General features: G+C 46.1%; 1 protein-coding gene across 1 annotated transcript; it reads right to left on the bottom strand.

The window, feature by feature from the left end:
• Positions 1-20,162, bottom strand: LOC121540843 (tripartite motif-containing protein 16-like). Its single transcript, XM_041849954.2, has 6 exons — positions 19,566-20,162; positions 18,241-18,336; positions 1,295-1,528; positions 938-1,097; positions 753-812; positions 1-515 (listed from the first exon to the last, which is right to left on the bottom strand). The coding sequence occupies exons 1-6, from the start codon at positions 20,160-20,162 to the stop codon at positions 1-3; spliced, it is 1,662 nt and encodes a 553-aa protein (XP_041705888.2).
• Between the last annotated feature and the right edge of the window lie 5,656 nt (positions 20,163-25,818).

Here is a 25,818-nt window from a genome sequence, read left to right as displayed (position 1 = left end):
CTACAGTTTAACCAGCTCAGCAGTACTATTATTGAGATAAAACCCAGGATAGAGGGGCTGAGTGAATGTGGTCTGGACTCTGTGGAGGAGGGTCATTGTGTCAGAGACACTATAGAAGGACAGAGTACCTGCCTTGTGATCCAGGTACACTCCTACTCTGGAGGACCGAGGGCCTGATACTTTAGTCTCAACATTATTGTGTCTGAAACAATAACCACCTCTATAGTATTCTAAACTCCAGGACTTGTCATTCTCTCCAAATCCACCATCTCTCTCTGTTCTGCTGATGTCTTTATATGAGACTGCAGTATCAACATCCTCCCCACTCCACTCCACCTCCCAGTAACAGCGTCCAGACAGACCCTCTCTACACAGAACCTGGTAGTAGTATGTGAATCTGTCTGGATCATCAGGATATGGTTGGACTTGGCCTGTATAGGTCACCTTTCTGTTCCTTTTAGACAGAGAGAGGTGTGTGTATGCTGTGTTTGGGTCCAGTGTGAGCTGACAGGAATCTGGGAGAAGAGCAGAGCAGAGACCAATGAGGGGAGTTAGAACAATAAGTTAAGGCAAATACTGTATCTACCCTGTCTTTGATTAGAGCACAGCAGAGATCAAATCAGAGAAATATGAGGAGTCAGATAGATACCCAGTCTTTGATTAGATCTACTATTGCTATATATTTCTAGAGGGATTGTTAGGTGTGTCAGTAAAAAAGAGACTGTTAGTTACTTCAGAATAAAGAGACTTACATTGTAAGAACTGTTCTCTGGTCTTGGGCTTTGGAGGCAGTACAACATCCACTATATTCACTACAGACACACAAACACATTCACAGAGAGAGGGAATGTTATCATCATACCATATTCCACATGTATATGACTAGTAGGGAACTTTCAATGGTCTAACGTTGATGTTCTTATTATTTTCTACACACCTGTAGTGGAGATCTTGGTCCATTCTCCTTTAAGGAAGTCTTCTAGTTTCTCTCTCAGTTCAGACACAGTCTTACTCACATCTCCAAAGTACTGAAGAGGACGGACAACGATGCTGGGTAAGTCTGAAGATACACTGGTATTGGAGAGAGACTGATAACTCTGGGGGGGAAGAGAGAGAGAGAGAGAGAGAGAGAGAGAGAGAGAGAGAGAGAGAGAGAGGGAGAGAGAGAGAGAAGAGAGAGAGAGAGAGAGAGAGAGAGAGAGAGAGAGAGAGAGAGAGAGAGAGAGAGAGAGAGAGAGAACAAATGATTGAGAGTTTTAATTTCATATCACATGTAACAAGGCAGTTTAGTTACCTGGAGGAAATGGATGTGATCCTCTGTGTGTGAGAGCTGCTCCAGCTCAGTGCTTCTCTTCCTCAGCTCAGCTATCTCCTGCTCCAGTTGCTCCAGGAGTCCTTCAGCTTGACTCACTTGAGCCTTCTCTTGGGCTCTGATCAGCTCCTTCACCTCAGAGCGCCTTCTCTCAATGGAGCGGATCAGCTCAGTAAAGATCTTATCACTGTCCTCCACTGCTGCCTGTGCAGAGCGCTGTTGAGAGAGAGAGAGAGAGAGAGAGACTTGTCTTACTTTAATGAGCCATCCTCATTACACTAACACCCCCACCCCTAAAAGCACATTGCGTGCCACCACAACCTCCACACAGTCACATTATACAGTACCCAACACCACAGTACAATACACCATCCAGCACCACATTACATCCGTACATCTAACCCCTCCTGTCCAGCCATACAGACAGCCCCCCTGAGCCCCCATACCTCCTGAAACATCTCCACACTGTTGATCATTTTGTACAACTCAAACTCAACCCTAAGGCGTCAACAGTAATGGCATTACCCTGGCAACACAGAAAAAACATGATGAACAGTCTGTAATTGCAGAAAACGGACACCCCTCCCCAACTCCCAGGTCAACCCGAGCCAACCAGCTATTGGTGTCCAGGGCTCCATGTAATACCCTCCACTGGAGGAACCCTGACCTTTCCAGCACTGGGAGCTTATAGAGCACCTTCCACCTATACCCTGCCATGCTCTCAGCCCCCACAACCCCCTGCCACTGATGCCCCTTCACTCCCGCTAAGCTCCTGATGTGTCTAACCTTGACACTGAGGGTGTACAGCACCTTACCCCCCACCTCCTCAAACTCCCCCAGGCTCAGAGTGTTACAAGTCAGTAAGTCCTCCGGACTCTCCTGCCAGTCCCCAGTCTCTGCTGTCACTTGCAATGGTGGAAACGGTGGTGGCCCCTCCTCAGCAGCTGCCAGGCCCTCAGTACTGAAGCATAGAAATCAGAGACCACCAGGCCTTGTCCACCGTCCTTGACAGGCAGGTAAGCATCGCCACCCTCTGCCAGTGATGCCCAGACCGGAAAAAAAATCACTAACTTGCACTGCAGGTCCACAAGCAGAGCACCGGGGGGTTGAGAATGGCAAATTTATGCAATAGGGAGGACGCCACCAAGTTGTTGATGATCAGCACCCTCCCTTTGTATGACACCTGGGAGAGGAGCCACCAAACGTCCTGGTACACAGTACGTTTAGTCCTTGTGTACAAAAGAGTCCAGGTGGGACTTGAGTCTGTTGAGTCTGAGTCCCCGACGCAACACAAGTCCTGTCCAATAATTCCCCAGAACATTTTATAAAAACCCACAGGCAGACCGTCTGAGAGACAGCAGCTGAGAGTTTGTGAAAGGCCAGGGAAATGTCCATTTGTTTTCTCTGTGACAGAGAGAGTTTGGAAAGGTCTGTGAGCAGAATCTGAGAACACCCACGATCACAGAGTTCTGCCCTCTATAAATCTCCACAGCCCGCTCCCTCATCACCTCACAACAGAAGTTACCCACCCATCAGGCTCCCTCATCTCCCCCACAACAGAAGTTACCCACCCATCAGGCTCCCTCATCTCCCCACAACAGAAGTTACCCACCCATCACGCTCCCTCATCTCCCCACAACAGAAGTTACAAGCCCATCAGACAAACATAAAACAAGGGATTTTCTTGGTTTCCCCACTCTGTTTTTCCAACCCCAAAAAGAAAGAGCTGGGAGCATCCATCTCTCTCAACATGTTAAATCTAGCTCTGGGCTTTCCCTACATCCCACCACTGACTGAGAGACTCAAACTCCCCCTTCTGCTGTCCCCACCTCTCCCAAAAGCCTTGGAAGCTTTAGCAAAAAGTGGCATCTTGTAAGAGCTTTACATTGAATTTCCAATAGGACACCTGCCTGGGCCCTGGTGAAACAGAGAACTGAGCCCTGTACTAGGTACAGACACATTTATGAAAGCAAAGACAAGGTCATTGATTTTGGCTCTAACCACTAACAACCTACCCTTACACACCTCTTTTGCTACCCCTGCACTAAGATTTGTGCCATGGCTCAGCACCTGTGCCCCAATCCACCAGACCCCCAATACACTTCATTAAATCACAATACTGTGTCTCTCACAAAAGATGTACATGTTTTTGTTTGACATATTCCCCCAGTCTCTGCCGATGTTCATGTTAAGGAAGTCTAACTGTGAAATCTCCATAAGAGGTGGGAGGGAAATCACCACAATCAGAAACCAGTAGAGAAGCCCATAAAGCCGCCATACCAGAAAAAAACATAAATTTCAGTAGATTCTGAAGACATGCCCTTAAGAACCCATGACCCATTTTCTCAGCCTATACCGCTTCCTGGGTGAGAGGTCACTAAACGATTAGTTACCGGAGTGTAACTCCAGTTCTATGAGTGGAGCGGAGCCCCATAGGGGAGCTCTGCTCCTATTGGTTTATCCTCTGCCCTAAGGCAGCATCAGCCTGAGACAAAATTATGCACACACCTACAGCCAATAGGAGTACAGGTGTCCCTATAAGAGGGGATGCCTCCCCTCAATCAGCCTCCCAATATATTTTTCTTCAGCGAGACTAGAGAGGGTCGGCAGGGCCTTAAGTCCTATGGGGCTCCGCTCCACTCATAGAACTGGAGTTACACTCCGGTAACTAATCGTTCTATATCGTGGAGCTCCGCCCCATAGGGGAGCTCTGCTCCTATTGGTTTAAGGCGGAGCGTAGCGCTCCAAAATGTACTCCCTGCCGAGCCCAACACTTCCCATCGAAACGAAAAGGTCAGGCCTAGCAATGGCTGCGACCAAGTCCTGCAGTACTGCAACTAAAAAAAAACTACGGGCGTCACAATATACCGCGTCATCGGTTAAAGACCCGCCCCACCTAGTCCAATGGCAATTCCAATGACTAGTGGGCAGATCACCAGAATAGAAGCCATACTACTCTGTACTAGCAGATAGATGTGCCTCAATATCCTGTGAAAACACTACCGACCACTAATGGAATGACACAGAGTGTCACTCTACATTGTGAACGCGGTAGACCGCCCCACTCATTCAATGGAATCCCAAGATTAGTGGACAGGAACAAAACATGAGTCATACTAAACTGAACAAGCAGATAGATGACCTCACATTCTGTCAATCAACACATGCCTCTACCGTACTGAACCTGTCAGTCAGGAGTCATGCCACCAAATATGTTTTCTTATCCAAAGCGGACCTGATGGAAACCTTGTCCATAGTCCTGCTTTTTCCTCTCTTCCTAGCTCAATATCTCCCTTCAGCTATGCCGAGTACAGACCGAGCCAAAGAGTTAGAAAACACATCTGTCAAAAAACACGTCTTCCTAACCAAAGCGGACCTGATGGAAACCTGTGTCCACAGTCCTGCTTCTCCTCTCTTTCTTGCTCAAGATCTCCCTTCAGCCACGCTGAGTACAGATCGAGCCAGAGAATTAGAAGACATATCCAAGAGATAGAAACGGATAAATGGAGACGGCGTCGACCAGGATGCTGCTCTACAGATATCCTCTACCCCTGTTCCTCTGAAAAGGGCAGTAGAAGCCGCTACTCCACGAGTGGAGTGAGCTCTGATACCCTGAGGCAATTGCCGCCTGCTGCCTCATAAGCTGTCTCAATGCCTTCACAAAGCCAGTGAGACAACCTCTGTTTTGAAAGTGGTCTACCTAGTGCAGCCGCACCGTGACACACAAACAACTGAGGCGATGACCTAATCGCTGCTGTGTGCTCGACGTAACACGCCAAAGCGCGTACCGGGCACAGGCAATGGAGCTTTTCCTCACTCCCTCTCTCTATGAGGAGGAGGAGAAAAGCCCACAGCTCCACGGTCTGTGACCTATATGAACTCTTAATAACCTTCGGCACAAATGCCGGGTTAGGACGTAACACTGCTCTGCTCAGGTCACCATTGATGGCCAAGCAGTCAGGTCTCGATCGAAAAAGCACACAATCACTGACCCGCTTAGCTGTAGTCAAAGCGAGCAACAGTGCTGTCTTTATAGACAGCATCTTGAGGGGTATTTGATTCAATGGCTCGAACGGCGACTTACATAGCGCTTCGAGTACCAGGGCCAAATCCCACTGAGGAAGCGTGACTCTAGGTGTTGGCCTAAGTCGCTGCGTTCCTAATAGGAAGCGTTTCACTAGAGGGTGGCTAAAGACATTGTCTCTGCCAAAACCCACATGACAAGCTGAAATCGCTGCTGCAAACACTCTAATCGTGGCAGGCGATTTTTGCTTATCAAACATGAGCTGTAGAAAAGAGAGAATACTCTCCACCTGACAGCTCATGGGGTCTACACCTTGTGTGACACACCATCGTGAAAACACGTTCCATCTACTGGCATACATCTTAGAAGTGGAACTGGCACGTGAACCCTGTATGGTCCTGATCACTGCATCAGATAACCCACGGCGCTCTAGCCTGTCCCTCTCAGCAGCCAGGCCTTCAGTGGTTGGCCGATTATGGGCAATTTCCCTATCGTGCCAGCCGCCTGAGACAAAGCGTCCCGTCGATGTGGAATTGGCCAAGGTGGCGCAATCAACATCTGACTCATCTCCGCAAACCAAGGAGCCCCCCGGGCGATCGGGCGCTATCAGTATCACTGACAGTCCCCTAACCTCACCCTGGCTAGCAATGGGAGAATGCAGGACAGCGGAGGGAACGCATACAGGAGAACTCTCGGCCACGGTTGGTGCGCAAAGGCGTCCCTTCCCAGTGGCGGTTCGTCCTGTTCCCTCAGAGAGAACCACAGGGGACATTGCGCGTTCACGCGTGACGCTGAATAGGTCCACCTCGGCTCTCCCGAATTGTTCCCAAATCTGGAGAACAATGTCTGGATGCAGACACCACTCGTCGTCTCGAGGACCCCCTCTTGACATGAGGTCTGCTCCTACGTTCAAGTAGCCCGGAATGTGTGCTGCTCTCAATGAGCGAAGGTGCTCGTGAGCCCACAGCCACAATTCCTCTGCCGCCCGATGGAGACCAGGAGACCTGACTCCTCCCTGGCGATTTATGTGGTCTACTGTCGTCCGGTTGTCTGACCAGACCAGCACATCGCGACCCCGAAGGGTAGACGCGAAGTGGGTCAGAACCAGTCGAACCGTTTCCAACTCCAGGAGGTTGATGTGACGACCTGATTGAGGCCACACACCTCCTATCGCTTGTGTCTGACATGTCCCTCCCCATCCCGTCAGGGACGCATCCGTGAATACTGGGATGTGAGAGGACACCTTTCCTATCGGGACTCCGTGCATGAGAACGCGCAAGTTTCTCCAATAGTTTAGGTCTGCACTGAGCGAGAGGGGAACCACCACCAACCGATGACGTTGACGCAATGGGTCTAGTCTTAGTTGGGCGAACCATCGCTGCATCCTGCGCATATGCAGGAGTCCCAGCAGAACCACAGAGTGGGCTGACGACATGAGACCCAAAAGTGACATGATCGACAGCGCCGTCACAGTGTGATTTGGACGACACTTCCTTAGGGCTAGCAACAAGGCTACCCTTCGGGGGTCCGAAATTCGAGCCCTCATCCTCACAGTGTCTAGCTGTATCCACAGGTAGACAATCTGATGAGTGGGCCAGGGCGCGCTCTTTTTCCAATTCACAGCAAACCCCAGACTTGTGAGATGCATCACTGTCTGTGTTGTCTGAGTGATCGCCAGCTCTGCTGACGGGCGAGAACCAGTAGGTCGTCCAGGTAGGCTAGTAGCCGTATTCCCTGACGACGCAACGGTTCCAATGCCGCCTCCACACACTTGGAAAATGTGCGAGGTGCCAGGGCGTACCCAAATGGCATCCTCGTGTATTCGTACGCCACCCCCTTGAAAGGCGAACCGCAGAAACTTCCTGTGACGCGGCTGAACCGGCACATGAAAGTATCGCCGTCCTTTAGGTCTATGCTCGTACAAAAGTCCCCTCTCTGGACACATTCCAGCAGACATTTTGTCGTTAGCATTCGGAAGGGCCGTTTGGTTATGCTCTCGTTGAGAATGCGTGAATCCAAAATCGGCCTCACTCCCCCCGTCTTTTTGGGCACTAGGAAATAAGGCGAATATAGCCCTTTGTTCCTTTGCTCCCGGGGAACTACTGTCACCGCCTCCTTCGCCAAAAGTTCCGTAATCTCTGTCATTAGAGCGGCCACTTTGTCTGGCGTTTTCATCACCGTCTCCACCACTCCCCTGAACGGGGGTGGGGTCCGGTGGAATTGGAGAGCATAACCCTTCTGCAACGTCTGTTCTAGCCAGCGTGAGAGGATGCAGCTTCTTCGCCACTGCCAGCAATGCAGAGAAAGCGGCTGGGCCCGAAGCTGTGGTGTATCCAGTAGGAAGGACCTGTATTCCTCTATGGCCCTTACCGCCACTGTTCCCCAACATCGAAATGGTCTCCCGTGAAAGGGAGAGGAACCATCAATGCGTTCTGAGATAGAAAGAGGAGCAGGGACGTCGGTTAGACTCGTAACCGTCGTATTCCTGCCCTCCTTGAACGCATCGCGGGTCTGAATTGCGCTGACTGAGGTCACAGCCTGCGGCAGGGCACCATCCCCAGCCAGCGATTGCGTCATCTTAGGTGACTGCAATTCACTATCAGAGCCCTTCACCACAGTACTCCTAGAAGTCTGTAGTATGAGGTCTCTATGAGGTAAAACAAGGCGGCGCCTTGAAACCTTCTTAACTTTCACCTTCTGTGTGTGTTCAACTCTGCACCCCTGGTGGGTTGATTCACACTCAGTGTGGTGAGTACTAGCTCGTTCTGTCAGGGGAGCCCGATCGTTGGATATACCCATAACCTTAGTAATCCGCCCCTCCGTGAACGTAGCATGGGTCTGAATCGCATACCGAGACCTTGGTCTGCGATAATGCGCCGTCCCCCAGATAGCTGCTGTGTTACTGCATGGGGGCGCCGATACTCTGGACACCTTCGTGACCGCGGTAATCGGGCCCTCCGTGAACGCAGCATGGGTCTGGCTCGTACTAGCGAAGACCTTAGTCTGTGCTAGTGCGCCATCCCCAACAAGCGGCTGCGTCCTCATGTCAGAATCTGACCGGGACTGCTGCCTGCTATGTAAAACACTTCTTATACGTGAAGTGTGATGTGACGACCTGATTGAGGTCTTATGGATACCTACTCTATGTGCCTGTTCAGCAACGCACCCTCGGTGGGCTGAACGGCTCTTAGAGTGGTAAGGAAGGAGGGTGAGATTTGAACGCTCTCGGACGTATTATGGAAAAGGAGCTCTTTTTGACAAAGTCAGGTGGAGCCAACTCTTTATTAAATACATCAACAAAGGCATTTACATCAACACCCATCCCTTCAACCGAAGGGTGGGGGGACAGTGGGCGCTCGACACCATCGATGCGTCCTCCATCCACTCCCCGCGTCCCGTCACGTACGCCTCCTCTTGCCTCCTTGGAGGGCCAGGTCGACGTCCTCGTCACCTCCCTCGCCGGCTGTAGTGGGGCTACCGTAGCTGCTGGGAGGGCAGGGCCCGTTCCCCTGCTGCTCGTGACCGCCGGATGACGCCGGTTACGCCGCCTCGCCATAGACCCCGGTCTACTTGGAGGGGCGGAGGTAGATGGCCTTTGGGATGGAGCGGGGCCGAGTCGTCCTGCCAACGGCAGGTGCTTGGCCAGCTGTTTCTTCTCCTCCTCCAGCTTAGAAAAACGCTCCGTCGCCTCTTTGACTGCGACCCCAAAGAGGCCGTCGTCAGAGAGGGGGCGTTCGAAAGAGACGCCTGTCTGCCTCTTTTCATGGATGTCAAGGACAACCAGAGGTGTCGTTCCCGACCACCGAAGTGGCCATGGATCTCCCGCGCAGACTGTGGACGCCTGTGTCAGGTGGAGTATGGCACCAGAAATTCTGGACGCCTCCTCCACCTCCTCCGGTGCCAGCTCTGTCTTGCCCGTGGTTAAACGGGACAGAGAGGCCGCCAAGAGGGCAATGTTATTAGCTGCTGCTACAGCTTGGGCTCCCAACCCAAAGGACTTCTCTAACAGCGACGCTGTGAGTCGGTCCTTGTGGGATGGCAACGTGGCCTTCTTGGAAGAGGGCCAAGGGCTCGAACCCGGTACGAGATACGCCGCCATGGCGCTCTCTAACCTGGGGATTCCCTGACCCTGGAACCTTCCTTCCACTCTCGTGAATGGGAGATACGCTTTTACAGGCGAACGCGCCGCTAAAGATGCCTCCCACGAGCCCTCAACGTATCTAGCCAAAGAAGGCATGGCAGGAGCCACTGGCTCTGCCGCCTTCCTTGGCCTGGAATAGGGACCGCCCTCCATCATATCAACCTCCGGTGCGGAGGGAAGAGGGGGCAGCCGTATTACCAGCCGTTGAGCAGCTCTCTCAATGAGACCCGGAAAATCCGATCTCAGAGAAGCTGCGGCGAAAGAGAGAGCTTCTGATCTCTCAGAGCTCGTATCTCCTTCGCTATAAGGACTACAAGCCCTCTCGCTCTCCAAAGGAAAGGGGGGCTTGAAAATATGAGGGATGGGGTCCGACTGTTCCATTGGAATGCCAGACTCCTCCTCAAAGTCCTATCTTCCCCCGAGTCTGCACCGTCGGACGACGCCTCTGAAGCAGAGGCTAGTATCGACAGCACGTCCTCAAGGGGGATGTCCTCCCTGAAAAACGCCAACGCTGCTTCCTCTCCCTTTAAAGAAAGGGAGGCGCAGGAGGCGCAATTCGGGGACTGCAGACGCCTTCCTTGGCATGCTGGGACCCCAAACACACGAAACACAGGTCGTGGTGGTCACCGCCGCCATGGAAGTGCATCTGCACTGAGCTCTGAAAAGAGCTTTTGGGGGTGGAAAATCTCCCGGTGTGCTCATTTAGACGACGTTGATGACTGGAATATCAACGGCGTTTTTCTCGTCCTGAGTCTTGTGCTTCGTCTCTTCTTGGCTCTTCAGTCTAGTCATCCAGTCGCTGAAGAAAAAGGGAGGCTGATTGAGGGGATGCATCCCCTCTTATAGGGACACCTGTACTCCTATTGGCTGTAGGTGTGTGCATAATTTTGTCTCAGGCTGATGCTGCCTTAGGGCAGAGGCTAAACCAATAGGAGCAGAGCTCCCCTAAGGAGCGGAGCTCCACGATATAGAACCCCTCATTCTTCATCACGTGTTGTACTGACCTTACAAACCTTCCAGCATCAAGAAAATAAGACTCCAGCAGAACCTTTTTCCCCTTTAGTCTCCATCAGGAACCTAGAAAGTTATCTCACCGTATATACTGGGCCCTCAGCCTGACTGGCTGTCAGCTCTGGATCCAATGAGCCGTTTGAAAACGAGACCGCCTTGTCCTCCGCTCCCGCAGACTCACCTCCCCCTCTTCCTCCTCCTCCATTGGCACGGTACCGTCCTCCTCCTCCCCAGGTCTACCCCCTGCACTTCCCCCCTGATCAGTGCCTCTTCCCCACTGACAGGCAATATTTCCTGGGATGAGCCCACCAAGCCTTCGCCCACCGGAGTCTCTGTTACTACAGAAACCTGCCTCAGCTCATGTAGCCCAGCTGCAACCCTCCCCACCACCGCTTTCTCCACGGCCTGCGCACCACCACTTGACCCTGCTCTACTCTCCTCCCTCCTGGTACCCCCTCCATATATTTTGCAATTCTGAGTAATTACTACTTTAGTAAGGATATACACTTTATTCAGTACTACTGCAGTTGCTAAATAATTCCAATAGATGGAAGCATAAGATCATGAATGACATTTCAGAAGATTAGTTTAGTTCTCTCCCTGGATACACCACTCCCCCTCACAGGAAAACTCCTGCCTGCGCTTTTTTCTGTCCCTTTCCGCACTGCTAACGCAAGAGGAAGGACTGAAAACACATTACTGTGAAGTAATATAATGATGATTCATGTTTATTATTACCTTTTTATAGTAATGTTTTTAAATTATACTTCATTACTATAACGATTATCAATAAGCCTGAACATTAATTTAGTCACCTCTTGTCACGCGACGTGTATGCGGTCAGCGAAGTCAAACGCAGGACACAGAGCGGCTGGCAACGTACTTTACTGAACACAGTAAAAACTTACAAAACAACAAACCTCCAAACAGGGAGGAAAACACAAAGACCTGTAGCACAAAGCAACTGCCGAAATGACAAAGAACAATCACACACAAAATAACCAATGAGAGACAGGGGGTAATATAGGGAATACAATCCAACATAATGGGAAACAGGTGTAAACAATAAAGACCAAACAAGACAAACACCGAAACATCGATCGGCAGCGGCTAGTACTCCGGGGACGACGAACGCCGAAGCCTGCCCGAGCAAGGAGGAGGAGCAGCCTCGGCTGAATCCGTGACACCTCTACTAGACAAAAATATTTTCTTAGTACATTCATTGTCAAATCTATCAACCATCATCGAGCCACTTCTCGCACAAGTAGCCAAATCAACATCAGCGACAGCGAGCACTCTGCCTTTTCACGCAAGCGAGGGGTGTGTTGAGGTAAATTTGCTAAACGTGAGGGTTGCATGATGCAATTTATTGGCGGGCTGGAAGATGCAGTGTTTTGTCTTTTCTATTCTGAGACTGTTTCCTCCCAATATGAGATATTAAGAATATTTTTATAATGCATGTTAACTAGGGTTGAGGTTAACGCATCTGACTAGGGATAATTTGGCTGAGGTTCAATACCTGCTATAGTTAATATATTTTGCTGCTGTCTCAAAAGCAACACAGGCCTAATACGAGATATATAGCTAACTGTAAAGTAATGAGTGACCATTTTAGAAAATCATGGGACATAGTCTTTGGTTGCATGCTATTTTATATCGTTCTTGTTATTGCTTGTAGCCTATAACTGATGCTTCGTGGTCTTATGCTGCCATCTATTGGAAATATTTAGCAATTAAAAGTTATTAATTCACAGAAAGACATTGGTGAGGCAGCTGAGAAATAAAAGTGTATTTTTCTTACTAATTCTGGAGATCAGTCTCAAACCTGCCCCACCTATGACATGCCAATTGCTGGACTTTCACATAAAGGTTACTAGGTCACACCCAGCTGAAACCACATTTAAAAAATAAAACAAATTTGTCTTGTTTATCAAGTGTTCTGCCTTGCACTAATAAATATAATAAAATAACAACTAAAAAGCATATTCTTACATAGGTTTTATTTAAAAAATAACAATAAATGATACTTAGTACTATAAATGGTATTTACTAACATAACTGTATTACTAAAATAGTTTGTAAACGTGTTCTAGGCTACCCTACCCTAGAATTAGGGTTAAGGCTAAAATAGGTTATACATAGGGTTAGAGTTTATGTATAGCACTTCGTGACATCTGATGTAAAAAGGGCTTTATAAATACATTTGATTGATTGATTGTCAGGTTTAGGGTATTTAAAGCAAAAAACTAAATGTTTATAGCTCTCTTGCTCCTCCCTGTGGCCTTCTGTGGGTACTACATACCTCATTCACAACACTTGCTAGGCTCATAATCTGAGGAAGCAACTGTGTCAGATCTATAAATCAATGAGCTACACCTATCCATTTAGTTTGCAACTCAGTGTACCTGCGCAGCATTCGCTCAATTCTGGCTTTTTAAATCGGCCACATCTTGAAAAAGAGGACAGGGACATGCTTCGCATGTAATAAGCGGAGGCAGATTATCTACCACAACTCTTGTCGAAAGAGGCGAAATCTGCACCAACACACCCCTCACAAAAATCCAACTCGCAACAAGACAAACCTTTTTCATTAACACAACCACCGCCTTGTTCATTCTGGATGCAGAGTCCAGATGTTCCGCTCCCACCTGTTCGCCGACCATGAGCAAAACTTCCTCCACACCTTTCTCCGGAACGCACCCGAAGCGACAGCGTTTCTTCTCCACTCGGTTGAGGCCATCACGCCACCCTAACAAACTACCCCTACTACCCCTAACCAATAAACAAACCCTCCACCATGAGAAAATACATTCAGAAAATACGCAAGAACCAAAAGAAAAAAGAACAGTAGCCCTCCTCACGAACCACAAAACTCTCACATGACCAATGTCTTCTTCTATGATTTAATGGCGGTCCACAAACCAACTTTAAAGGTGCATGCCGCCACCTACTGTGCTGGAGTGTGTGGTCAATCACGGTTTCCAACATTTCTAAATCCTCCTACCTAACTCAGTACTTCTGAGAAAATAAAGAAGAGCCCTACTAACTTCTAATAGACCCTCCCCCATCCCCAAAATCCCTTCCAACCCCCCCAACCCCGTCCAACCCCGTCCAACCTCAATGACCCTACACTTCCATCTTTCCCTCTCTTCAACATACTTACAACAATATAACAACACATGCTCCACCGTTTCATCAACCATACACCCCAGACACAAACCATTCCCATGCTTGCCAACGAGATGTAATGACGAGTTCAATGTACAATGTCCTAAGCGCAATCGAGAAAACACCACCTCTTCCTTCCTAATCTGACCTTTGAATCTTGGTCCACCGACCTTTCTTTGGAGGGCATATAAATGCCGGCCCTTGTGCTCAGAGTACCATCTCTTCTGCCACACATCTATCAAAATGTCTCTGATCTTACATTTGGCCTCTCCTCTACCCAGTGGAACATTAATATAAATTATATCTTGTTTCAAAGCTCTTTTAGCTAACTGGTCTACAATTTCATTCCCTTCCACACCCGAATGTGCTGGGACCCAGCAGAATCTCACTACTACACCCATTCTCTCAATTCTCCATAATAACATGAATACCTCCAATAGCAGGTCACTCCTATTAGATTTACCAGATGATAAACTATTCAATACAGACAGAGAATCTGAGAATACTATAATTCTACCAGGTTGTACGTCCTCCACCCACTGGAGGACAACTATTATCACCAACAGTTCAACTGAGTATAATGACAGTTCATCTGTTAGTCTTCTACATATCTGCACATCAAATTCAGGAACGTAAACGCCTGCTCCTGTGCGCCCACTATCTGGGTCCTTGGATACCTCTGTGAAAAGCGGTTAAAAAAGCATAAAAACTTCTACCAATGTAATTCTTTCCTTTTCTCCACCAAGATTAGATCAACAACAGGGTCTGGGAGTAAACATGGAGGAACATCCCCTATCACCACAGAAGGGCCAACCTCCAACTCCCTCAAACCACTCTCATCAGCAAGCTTTCCAACTGTCCAACCAAAACCACTGCCTTGTCTACTAGTATATTCCCAACAGTCATCTAGAACAGTAGCACTGGGATGCTCAACCTCACAGCCGTTCAACATAACCCAATAAGCGAATTACCATTTTTTACGCTGTATATCCAAAGGCATCTCACCTGCCTCCACCAGTAAGACACATACAGATGTTGATTTAAATGCACCAACACAGATCCTTAAAGCTTTATACTGAATTCTGTCCAGCTTCTGAAGCCAAGTCTTTGCCGCTGTTCCATAAACTATACACTCATAATCAATTGTCGTCCTGATCAGAGCTCTATAAATATCCATCAATGATTGTCTGTCAGCACCCTATTCATAACCAGAGACCCACACAACCAACTACCGCAAAAGTGATGGAATGACAGAGACACAGACATCGTTACAACACTGTACGTACAGTCATGGTCAAAAGTTTTGAGAGTGACACAAATATTAATTTTCACAAAGTCTGCAGCCTCCGTTGTTATGATGGCAATTTGCATATACTCCAGAATGTTATGAAGAGTGATCAGATGAATTGCAATTAATTGCAAAGTCCCTCTTTGCCATGAAAATGAACTTAATCCCCAAAAAACATTTCCACTGCATTTCAGCCCTGCCACAAAAGGACCAGCTGACATCATGTCAGTGATTCTCTCGTTAACACAGGTGAGAGTGTTGACGAGGACAAGGCTGGAGATCACTCTGTCATGCTGATTGAGTTAGAATAACAGACTGGAAGCTTTAAAAGGAGGATGGTGCTTGAAATCATTGTTCTTCCTCTGTTAACCATGGGTACCTGCAGGGAAACACGTGCCGTCATCATTGCTTTGCACAAAAAGGGCTTCACAGGCAAGGATGTTGCTGCCAGTAAGATTGCACCTAAATCAAACATTTATCGGATCATCAAGAACTTCAAAGAGAGAGGTTCAAATGTTGTGAAGAAGGCTTCAGGGCGCCCAAGAAAGTCCAGCAAGCGCCAGGACCATCTCCTAAAGTTGATTCAGCTGCGGAATCGGAGCACCAACAGTGCAGAGCTTGCTCAGGAATGGCAGCAGGCAGGTGTGAGTGCATCTGCACGCACAGTGAGGCGAAGACTTTTGGAGGATGGCCTGGTGTCAAGAAGGGCAGCGAGGAAGCTACTTCTCTCCAGGAAAAACATCAGGGACAGACTGATATTCTGCAAAAGGTACAGGGATTGGACTGCTGAGGACTGGGGTAAAGTCATTTTCTCTGATGAATCCCCTTTCCGATTGTTTGGGGCATCCAGAAAAAAGCTTGTCCGGAGAAGACAAGGTGAGCGCTACCATCAGTCCTGTGTCATGCCAACGGTAAATGGCCCTGAGACCATTCATGTGTGGGGTTGCTTCTCAGCCAAGGGAGTGGGCTCACTCACAATTTTGCCTAAGAACACTGCCATGAATAAAGAATGGTACTAAAACATCCTCAGAGAGCAACTTCTCCCAACCATCCAAGAACAGTTTGGTGACAAACAATGCCTTTTCCAGCATGATGGAGCACCTTGCCATAAGGTAAAAGTGATAACTAAGTGGCTCGGGGAACAAAACATCGACTTCTTGGGTCCATGGCCAGGAAACTCCCCAGACCTTAATCCCATTGAGAACTTGGGTCAATCCTCAAGAGGCGGGTGGACATACAAAACGCCACAAATTCTGACAAACTCCAAGCATTGATTATGCAAGAATGGGCTGCCATCAGTCGGGATGTGGCCCAGAAGTTAATTGACAGCATGCCAGGGCGGATTGCAGAGGTCTTGAAAAAGAAGGGTCAACACTGCAAATATTGACTCTTTGCATAATCTTAATGTAATTGTCAATAAAAGCCTTTGACATTTATGGAATGCTTGTAATTATACTTCAGTACACCATAGTAACATCTGAGAAAAATATCTAAAAACACTGAAGCAGCAACTTTGTGAAGACCAATACTTGTGTCATTCTCAAAACTTTTGACCACGACTGTACATAGCCATAATATAACGTTTCTTCTTCTTGGAGTTTAACAGCGTTTGGCATCCAATATGTTGCATTACCGCCCCCAACTGGACTATAATAGGAATCCATTATACTTTGTGATACAAAATGGGAAAAGGGGAAATTATAATGATACAAAAAAACACCCTTCCAACTAACCCTACACTCATTAAATACCCACTACCCCATTCCACTACTTTGACCCTATCTGCTCCTGCACCATGCCAACGGCCTGGGAGGACGGGACACCACCACTCAACACACCCTGTAACTCTTCTGAAGTCATATCTTGTACGGCCAAATACTTCTCTGCAGCTGCCACCACAACATCTATTTTCTGTGATTTACTTTCCATTTCTGCGGTACAGTTGATAACCATTGCTATGAACGCTAAGAAGCTAACTTTACTAAAGCATATATCAATCGTTGGCCTTTCCCTCTGTGCTGGCACAGATCTACTACTCACAGGGATCCTCTCAGGATCTCTCACCCTTCACCCATCCTCCTCTACTTTCTTCACTGCCTCAGCATACGACACCTTCTGTACTACTCTGACTCTAGCCACCTCAACCTGCCTCTCTCGCACCGGACATTTCCAATCCCCAGCAACATGGGCATCCCATCAGTTGACACACAACTTTATCCACCGAAAGTACACAATCCTCTATCCCATGCCCTCCTGCACACTTCCCACATCTTGGAAACTCCCTCCTACAAACTGCTGCAACTTGACCATAAACGTTGCACCTGAATCAATGCAGTGGATTCAGCACAAATGCTCTAACAGGATAACTGATATATCCTAACATGACTTTGTCGGGTAAAGACTCAAAACTCAAAAGGACTGACAGTGACTCCTCTGTTTCACCACGCTCACCACCAGGTCTGCGTCACAACAAACGGCAGGCATCACAAACACCAGGAATCTTCATATTCAATTTCTCCACCTCCACACTTAACATTACCCCAGAAATCACTCCTTTCAATGGTGCCCTGTTCCTAAGAGCAAAGCAAGAAACAGATCTTGATCCAAGCTGCGTGACACGGAGCGCCCACTCCCTCTGTTCAGAAGAAACACAAACAAATATCACAAGTCCACTACAGGTTACCTTCACTGATTCAACTGCACCCAACTCCTTTCCCACCCACCCTGAAACTACAAATGGATCTGCCAAAAGGTATGGATCAACTTTCTACAACAATGTAACTCCTACTGCACCAGATTCTTCTTAATCATGTCCATTGATGCCACACCTTCTACCTCACTTAACTCTTCCTCATTCATTTCCATTTCACCTACAGAACTCGGTCTGGCGCACGGCTCACATAACATTTGAAATGTCTCTATTCCTTTGAAACTTTTGTGAGTGTAATGTTTACTGTTAATTTCTGATTGTTTATTATCTATTTAACTTGTTTTGGCAATGTAAACATATGTATCCCATGCCAATAAAGCCCTTTGAATTTAATTGCGAGAGAGAGATGTCCATGTTAATGTATAGGGGACATGAGTCGGTCATGGTTACTCAAGGTTATGTGATCTCTGCGCAATAGGGATTGTCCTCTTGGTGTAATGGTCAAGATGTTGGTTTCTCTCGCGGTAGACCCGGGTTCATATCCTGTTGGTTACATTAAGCAGTCTATTCTCTGAAAGGGGTCAGATTGGAGAGCTAGCTCTCTCTCTCTCTCTCTCTCTCTCTATTGTGTGTCAACAATACTCACCTTGATAGACTCCATAGCCTGTTGGAGCTCCTTCAGCTTCTTCTCTCTCTCCTGGAATCTCTGCTGGACCTTCTGCTGACTCATCCCCAGCTGCCTCTGTGGAGAATCACTCTTCAATGAGCTATCAAGCTTTATTTGTCCAGTTGATCAATAGTATAGTAATGTGACATAGGGCCCATAGAGAGGAATGTCTAAAATGTTGAGGTAGTCCCGTTCCAATATTATACAGTGTTTTCTATGTTGCTATGTGAATGATTATAGTTTTACACAGTGGTGTAAAGTACTTAAGTAAAATTACTTTAAAGTACTACCTAAGTAGTTTTTTTTTTGTATGTGTACTTTACGTTACTATTTATATTTTTGACAACTTTTACTTTTATTCCACTACATTCCTAAATAAAATGTACTTTTCACTCCATACATTGTCCCTGACAGCCAAAAAAACCTGTTACATTTCGAATGCTTAGCAGGACAGGAAGATGGTCAAATTCACGCACCTATCAAGAGAACACGTGGTCATCCCTACTGCCTCTGATCTGACGGACTCACTAAACACACATGCATCGTTTGTAAATTATGTCTGAGTGTTGGAGTGTGCCCCTGGCTATCCGTAAATTTAAAAAACAAGAAAATCGTGCCGTCTGGTATCTTTAATAAAAGGAATTTGAAATGATTTATACTTTAAATTTTTGATACTTAAGTACATTTTATCAATTACATTTACTTTTTATACTTATGTATATTTAAAACCAAATACTTTTATACTTTTACTCAAGTAGGATTTTACAGGGTGACTTTCACTTGAGTGTCACGTTCGTTTAAGGACGGGTCAGACCAAGGCGCAGCGTGAAATGCGTACATGTTTATTAAAACAATAAACACACGAACAAAACAACAAAACGTGAAGTCCTCAGGCTAAACACACCACAAGCCTCCAACACGGAACAAGATCCCACAACTAATGAGTGCCAATAGGCTACTTAAGTATGATCCCCAATCAGAGACAATGAGCGACAGCTGCCTCTGATTGGGAATCACACCCGGCCAACATAGAAACACACAACAGAGAATGAAAACATAGAAATACTAACATAGATATCCACACCCTGACTCAACATACAAGAGTCCCATAAGTCAGGGTGTGACATTGAGTTATTTTCTATTAATGTACCTTTACGTTTAAGTATGACAATTGTGTACTTTTTCCACCACTGGTTTTACAGTAGGCCTACATGTATCAAGGAGTTTAGGCTGAACAGGACTCATAAAAGGGCATTCAGAATTCTGTTTATCAGACAGTAACCAACAAGTTGTTCTGGTCTTACCTGTTTCTCAGTCCTCTCTGCTGCAGCTAACACTGTATCATGGCCTTTATGTTCATACATCACACACTGATAACATATACACTGCTGATCGGTACAACAGAAAACCTCCAGCAGTTTGTCATGATGAGTGCAGATAATTTCCTGTAGTTGTGCTGTGGCTTTGACCAGCTTGTGCTTCTTAAAAGCAAGAAATTCATAGTGAGGTTGGAGGTGAGTCTCACAGTAAGAGGCCAGACACACCAGACAGGACATGAGGGCTTTCTGCTTTCTAGTCCCAGTACAGAAATCACACGCCACATCTCCAGGTCCAGCATAGCACAGAGCAGGAGGGGGATTAGCCTGGAGTCCTGTCTTCTTCAGTTTCTCCACCACCTCAGACAACATGTTATTTTTCCTCAGATTAGGCCTTCGAGTGAAGGTCTCTCTGCACTGAGGACAGCTATAGACCCCTATCAGAACATCCTGATCCCAGCAGCCCTCAATACAGCTTCTACAGTAACTGTGTCCACAGGCAGTAGTGACCGGCTCCTTCAGTAGATCCAGACAGACAGAACAACAGAACTGGTCCTGGTCCAGCAGAACACCCTGCTGAGCCATTTGGACGGTTGTTTACTCTCACACAGACAGACGACACAGAGACTCAGATCTGTTTCGTTTCCTCAGAAGAGAGTTTATGGGAGGGGGATGGACTTCCTGGTTCTGCCAGAGGGGTGGGGTTAGAATGAGGGAGGAAGGGAGGGAGGGAGAGGTTTGAGGAATGGAGGAAGAGAGAGAGGAACTGCATACAACAGGAAGAGGGAGACAAAAAGTTTTGTTCCTAGGTAGACCTTAACATGGAACAAATTAAATAATGAATCTTAAAGGGTATATATATCTATCTATCTATATATATATATAAAGGGTAACAATTTCTATGAAGTATATATGTAAAAAAAAAATTATGACCTTTATAATGCCTTATAATACACTTACTTGTTCTAATTAAGCAATAAGGCCTGAGGAGGTGTGGTATACGGCCAATATACAGTAACACGGCTAAGAGCTGTTCTTAGGCAAGACTCAACACGGATTGAGAATTATAGAACACTTTAAAAAATCAAATCAAATGTTATTGGTCGCAAACACATATTTAGCAGATGTTATTGCGGGTGTAGCGAAATGCTTGTGTTCCTGGCTCCAACAGTGCAGTAATATCTAACAATACACACAAATCTAAAAAGTAAAGGAATGAAATTAAGAAATACAAATATTAGGACGAGCAATGTTGGAGTCCGGAGTATAAATATATCTATACAGTCATGGTCAAAAGTTTTGAGAATGACACAAATATAAATTTTCACAAAGTCTGCTGCTTCAGTTTTTATGATGGCAATTTGCATATACTCCAGAATGTTATGAAGAGTGATCAGATGAATTGCAATTAATTGCAAAGTCCCTCTTTGCCATGAAAATGAACTTAATCCCAAAAAAAACATTTCCACTGCATTTCAGCCCTGCCACAAAAGGACCAGCTGACATCATGTCAGTGATTTTCTCGTTAACACAGGTGAGAGAGTGTTGACGAGGACAAGGCTAGAGATCACGCTGTCATGCTGATTGAGTTAGAATAACAGACTGGAAGCTTTAAAAGGAGGGTGGCGCTTGAAATCATTGTTCTTCCTCTGTTAACCATGGTTACCTGCAAGGAAACACGTGCCGTCATCATTGCTTTGCACAAAAAGGGCTTCACAGGCAAGGATATTGCTGCTAGTAAGATTGCACCTAAATCAACCATTTATCAGATCATCAATAACTTCAAGGAGAGAGGTTCAATTGTTGTGAAGAAGGCTTCAGGGCGCCCAAGAAAGTCCAGCAAGCGCCAGGACCGTCTTCTAAAGTTGATTCAGCTGTGGGATCGGGCCACCACCAGTATAGAGCTTGCTCAGGAATGGCAGCAGGCAGGTGTGAGTGCATCTGCACACACAGTGAGGCGAAGACTTTTGGAGGATGGCCTGGTGTCAAGAAGGGCAGCGAGGAAGCCACTTCTCTCCATGAAACACATCAGGGACAGACTGATATTCTGCAAAAGGTACAGGGATTGGACTGCTGAGGACTGGGGTAAAGTCATTTTCTCTGATGAATCCCCTTTCCGATTGTTTGGGGCATCCAGAAAAAGCTTGTCCGGAGAAGACAAGGTGAGGTGCTAACATCAGTCCTGTGTCATGCCAACAGTAAAGCATCCTGAGACCATTCATGTGTGGGGTTGCTTCTCAGCCAAGGGAGTGGCCTCACTCACAATTTTGCCTAAGAACACAGTCATGAATAAAGAATGGTACCAACACATCTTCCGAGAGCAACTTCTCCCAACCAACCAAGAACAGTTTGATGACGAACAATGCCTTTTCCAGCATGATGGAGCACCTTGCCATAAGGAAAAAGTGATAACTAAGTGGCTCGGGGAACAAAACATTGAAATCTTGGGTCGATGGCCAGGAAACTCCCCAGACCTTAATCCCATTGAGAACTTGTGGTCAATCCTCAACAGGCAGGTGGACAAACAAAAACCCACAAACTCCAAGCATTGATTATGCAAGAATGGGCTGCCATCAGTCAGGATGTGGCCCAGAAGTTAATTGACAGCATGCCAGGGCGGATTGCAGAGGTCTTGAAAAAGAAGGGTCAACACTGCAAATATTGACTCTTTGCATAAACTTAATGTAAATGTCAATAAAAGCCTTTGACACTTATGGAATGCTTGTAATTATACTTCAGTATACCATAGTAACATCTGACAAAAATATCTAAAAACACTGAAGCAGCAAACTTTGTGAAGACCAATACTTGTGTCATTCTCAAAACTTTTGACCACGACTGTATATCGATCAGCATGTTTATCTGTAACACACTTGGTATCACAATTCTTGAACCCTTAAACAGAATTCCATCAAGTCCAGATAGCTCATCCCTGCAGTGACCATAAGGGTATGGTATAGCTTGTACAGACTACCTGCATGTTATGGCTTGAATCACCTTTTGCAAACACTAATCTTCTGCAGTAGCAGGTGAAATAACTGTCCACATTTCATCTGAGACTGGGCAACTCTTTCTGATAAGGTTTACATGTCTGGTCTCGTCCTGCTCGTATATCTGGTTTGGTTCTGAGCTGTCAAAAGCTCTGGACAATGTGTCTGCCACTAACAATTCTTTCCCTGGCCTGTCCTCGAGTTGCAAGTCATATTTCTGAAGTTTTAGAAACAGTCTCTGTTCCCTTGGTGGTGTGTGTGTTAGACCCTTCTTTGCAATAGTAACTTAAGGTTGATGATCTGTTTCAGCCCACACTGTTTTACCACAGATAAACACACTGAATTTCTCACATGCATATGACAGTGCCAATGCCTCTTTCTCAATCTGAGCATAGTTACACTCAGAAGTTGTCAGAGCCCTGGAGGCATATGCAACTGGGTGCCATCTAGTGCCATACTGCTGTAACAACACTGCACCTTAACCTGCTTTAGAGGCATCTACTGAAATGTAGGTTTTGAGCTTTTTATCACAGAACCTCAGTAGTGGAGCATGCATGATGTAGTGGAAATTCTAATCAATAATGAGGAGAGACAGGGTCAATCACCAATCCGGATATTACTTTATTCAAAACGTATCAATAAGGTAATAAGTGAGGCTGGTCGACCCAACAGTCTTGACACAAAGAATACAAAAATATTTTATAGCAAAGATACACCCTCTTAGTCTACGTGACAAATAACAGATGTATGGAATGAGTCAAAAGGTGAGACTTGATATATGAGAAAGGAGTATCCCCCAGCCAGAAAGCATTTGCTATGAAGACTGTTCTTACTGTATGGAAATCAGAGTTTAGCCTCCAAAACAAGCCTCCTCTCATCATTATCCATACCCCAGCCATCTCTCCCTGGTACCTCATTACACAAACACCAACTAATTCTATGGAATGCGTTCTGTAGGTTTTATCACCAAAGGCATCGTAAATCTACTGTCAGTGTTAACAGACACATGAGAGTTCTAAGAACCCTTTTCTATTGCAAAAAACAACCATTTGATGCAATAACAGTATTAGAACATCATCTAGACATTGTTGCTCTCACAATGATCAATGCCTTGAGCTCCTCAAACTCTTTCTGATGATTACTATTCCAACACCAATCTGTAGTTTTACACAGTAGACTTCTCATCTGACTAGTGTGAGTTGCCAGATTAGGTACAAATTAGCCCACATAGTTAACCATCCCTAAGAACCTTTGTACGTCCTCTTGATCAGTAGGCAGTGGCATGTTCTTGATGGCTGTCACTTTGCTCTGGTCTATCTGAATACCTTCACATGTTAGTTTTTCACCCAATAAGGTTATTTCTGTCTTTCTGAATTCCCATTTGTCTGCGTTTAGCTTTAGCCCATTATCTCTGGCTAGATCAAGTGCTGCTTTCAACCTGGTGTTGTGCTCTTCAAGAGTCTGAGCACATATTAGCACATCATCAATGGACACTGTGGTGCCTGACACACTCTCAGATATCTGTTGGACTGTCCTTTGAGAGACACTGGTAGGAAGCAGCCTCAGCAATGTCAACGGACCCAGAAACATGTGAGGAATGGATGAGGGGAGACGACACACAGAGAGATACACACACACACACAGACGTGGTACAGTACTGTCCTACAACAAGCAGGCTTAACATCCCCTCCCCAAACACACATTTGTTTATTTTTTTTATTTTTTTTATTTTATTTCACCTTTATTTTACCAGGTAAGCCAGTTGAGAACAGGTTCTCATTTACAACTGCGACCTGGCCAAGATAAAGCAAAGCAGTGCAATAAAAACAACACAGAGTTACATATGGGGTAAAAAAAACATAAAGTCAAAAATACAACAGAAAATATATATACAGTGTGTGCAAATGTAGCAAGTTATGGAGGTAAGGCAATAAATAGGCTATAGTGCAAAATAATTACAATAGTATTAACACTGGAATGCTAGATGTGCAAGAGATTATGTGCAAATAGAGATACTGGGGTGCAAAAGAGCAAAATAAATAACAATATAGGGATGAGGTAGTTGGGTGGGCTAATTTCAGATGGGCTGTGTACAGGTGCAGTGATCGGTAAGGTGCTCTGACAACTGATGCTTAAAGTTAGTGAGGGAGATAAGTGTCTCCAGCTTCAGAGATTTTTGCAATTCGTTCCAGTCATTGGCAGCAGAGAACTGGAAGGAATGGCGCAAAGGAGGTGTTGGCTTTGGGAATGACCAGTGAGATATACCTGCTGGAGCGCAGACTACGGGTGGGTACTGCTATGGTGACCAATGAGCTAAGATAAGGCGGGGATTTGCCTAGCAGTGATTTATAGATGGCCTGGAGCCAGTGGGTTTGACGACAACATGTAGTGAGGACCAGCCAACAAGAGCGTACAGGTCACAGTGGTGGGTAGTGTATGGGGGCTTTGGAGACAAAACGGATGGCACTGTGATAGACTACATCCAATTTGCTGAGTAGAGTGTTGGAGGCTATTTTGTAAATGACATCGCCGAAGTCAAGGATCGGTAGGATAGTCAGTTTTTACGAGTGCATGTTTGGCAGCATGAGTGAAGGAGGCTTTGTTGCGAAATAGGAAGCCGATTCTAGATTTAACTTTGGATTGGAGATTCTTTATGTGAGTCTGGAAGGAGAGTTTACAGTCTAACCAGACACCTAGGTATTTGTAGTTGTCCACATACTCTAGGTCAGACCCGCCGAGAGTGGTGATTCAGTCGGGTGGGCGGGTGCCGGCAGCGTTCGATTGAAAAGCATGCATTTAGTTTTACTAGTGTTTAAGAGCAGTTGGAGGCTACTGAAGGAGTGTTGTATGGCATTGAAGCTCGTTTGGAGGTTTGTTAACACAGTGTCCAATGAAGGGCCAGATGTATACAAAATGGTGTCGTCTGCGTAGAGGTGGATCTGAGAGTCACCAGCAGCAAGAGCGACATCATTTATTTTTTTTCAATTTAAAGTTTTATTAAGTTTTCAATCAACCAACCAAACACATTCCACATTCACAGATGTGAATAAAAAAAATAAAAAAAAAAAAAAATATTTTTTTTAAAATAATAATAATAAAAAATTGTTTTATATATGTATATATATATACATACATATATATACATACATACATACATACACACACAAATAATAATTATAACAAAATTTAAATTATAGAACTTGCAGCAGCACTATCAAGGTTCTTATTAGCTATTTCCAGCCTTAGCTGAG

This window comes from Coregonus clupeaformis, unplaced genomic scaffold (genome assembly GCF_020615455.1).
Source record: "Coregonus clupeaformis isolate EN_2021a unplaced genomic scaffold, ASM2061545v1 scaf1586, whole genome shotgun sequence".
Classification (NCBI taxonomy): Eukaryota; Metazoa; Chordata; class Actinopteri; order Salmoniformes; family Salmonidae; genus Coregonus; species Coregonus clupeaformis.
The sequence above is the reverse complement of the archived record's forward strand: the minus strand, read 5'-3'. Positions and strand labels throughout refer to the sequence as shown.

Excerpts from the sequence above, each read along its gene's own strand:
- LOC121540843 (XM_041849954.2), bottom strand. The coding sequence starts at position 20,162 with ATGGCTCAGCAGGGTGTTCTGCTGGACCAGGACCAGTTCTGTTGTTCT. Across the intron at positions 1,098-1,294 it reads ATCACATCCATTTCCTCCAG|AGTTATCAGTCTCTCTCCAA; the intron begins GTAACTAAACTG and ends CTTCCCCCCCAG. Across the intron at positions 516-752 it reads CAGAGAACAGTTCTTACAAT|ATTCCTGTCAGCTCACACTG; the intron begins GTAAGTCTCTTT and ends CTCTTCTCCCAG.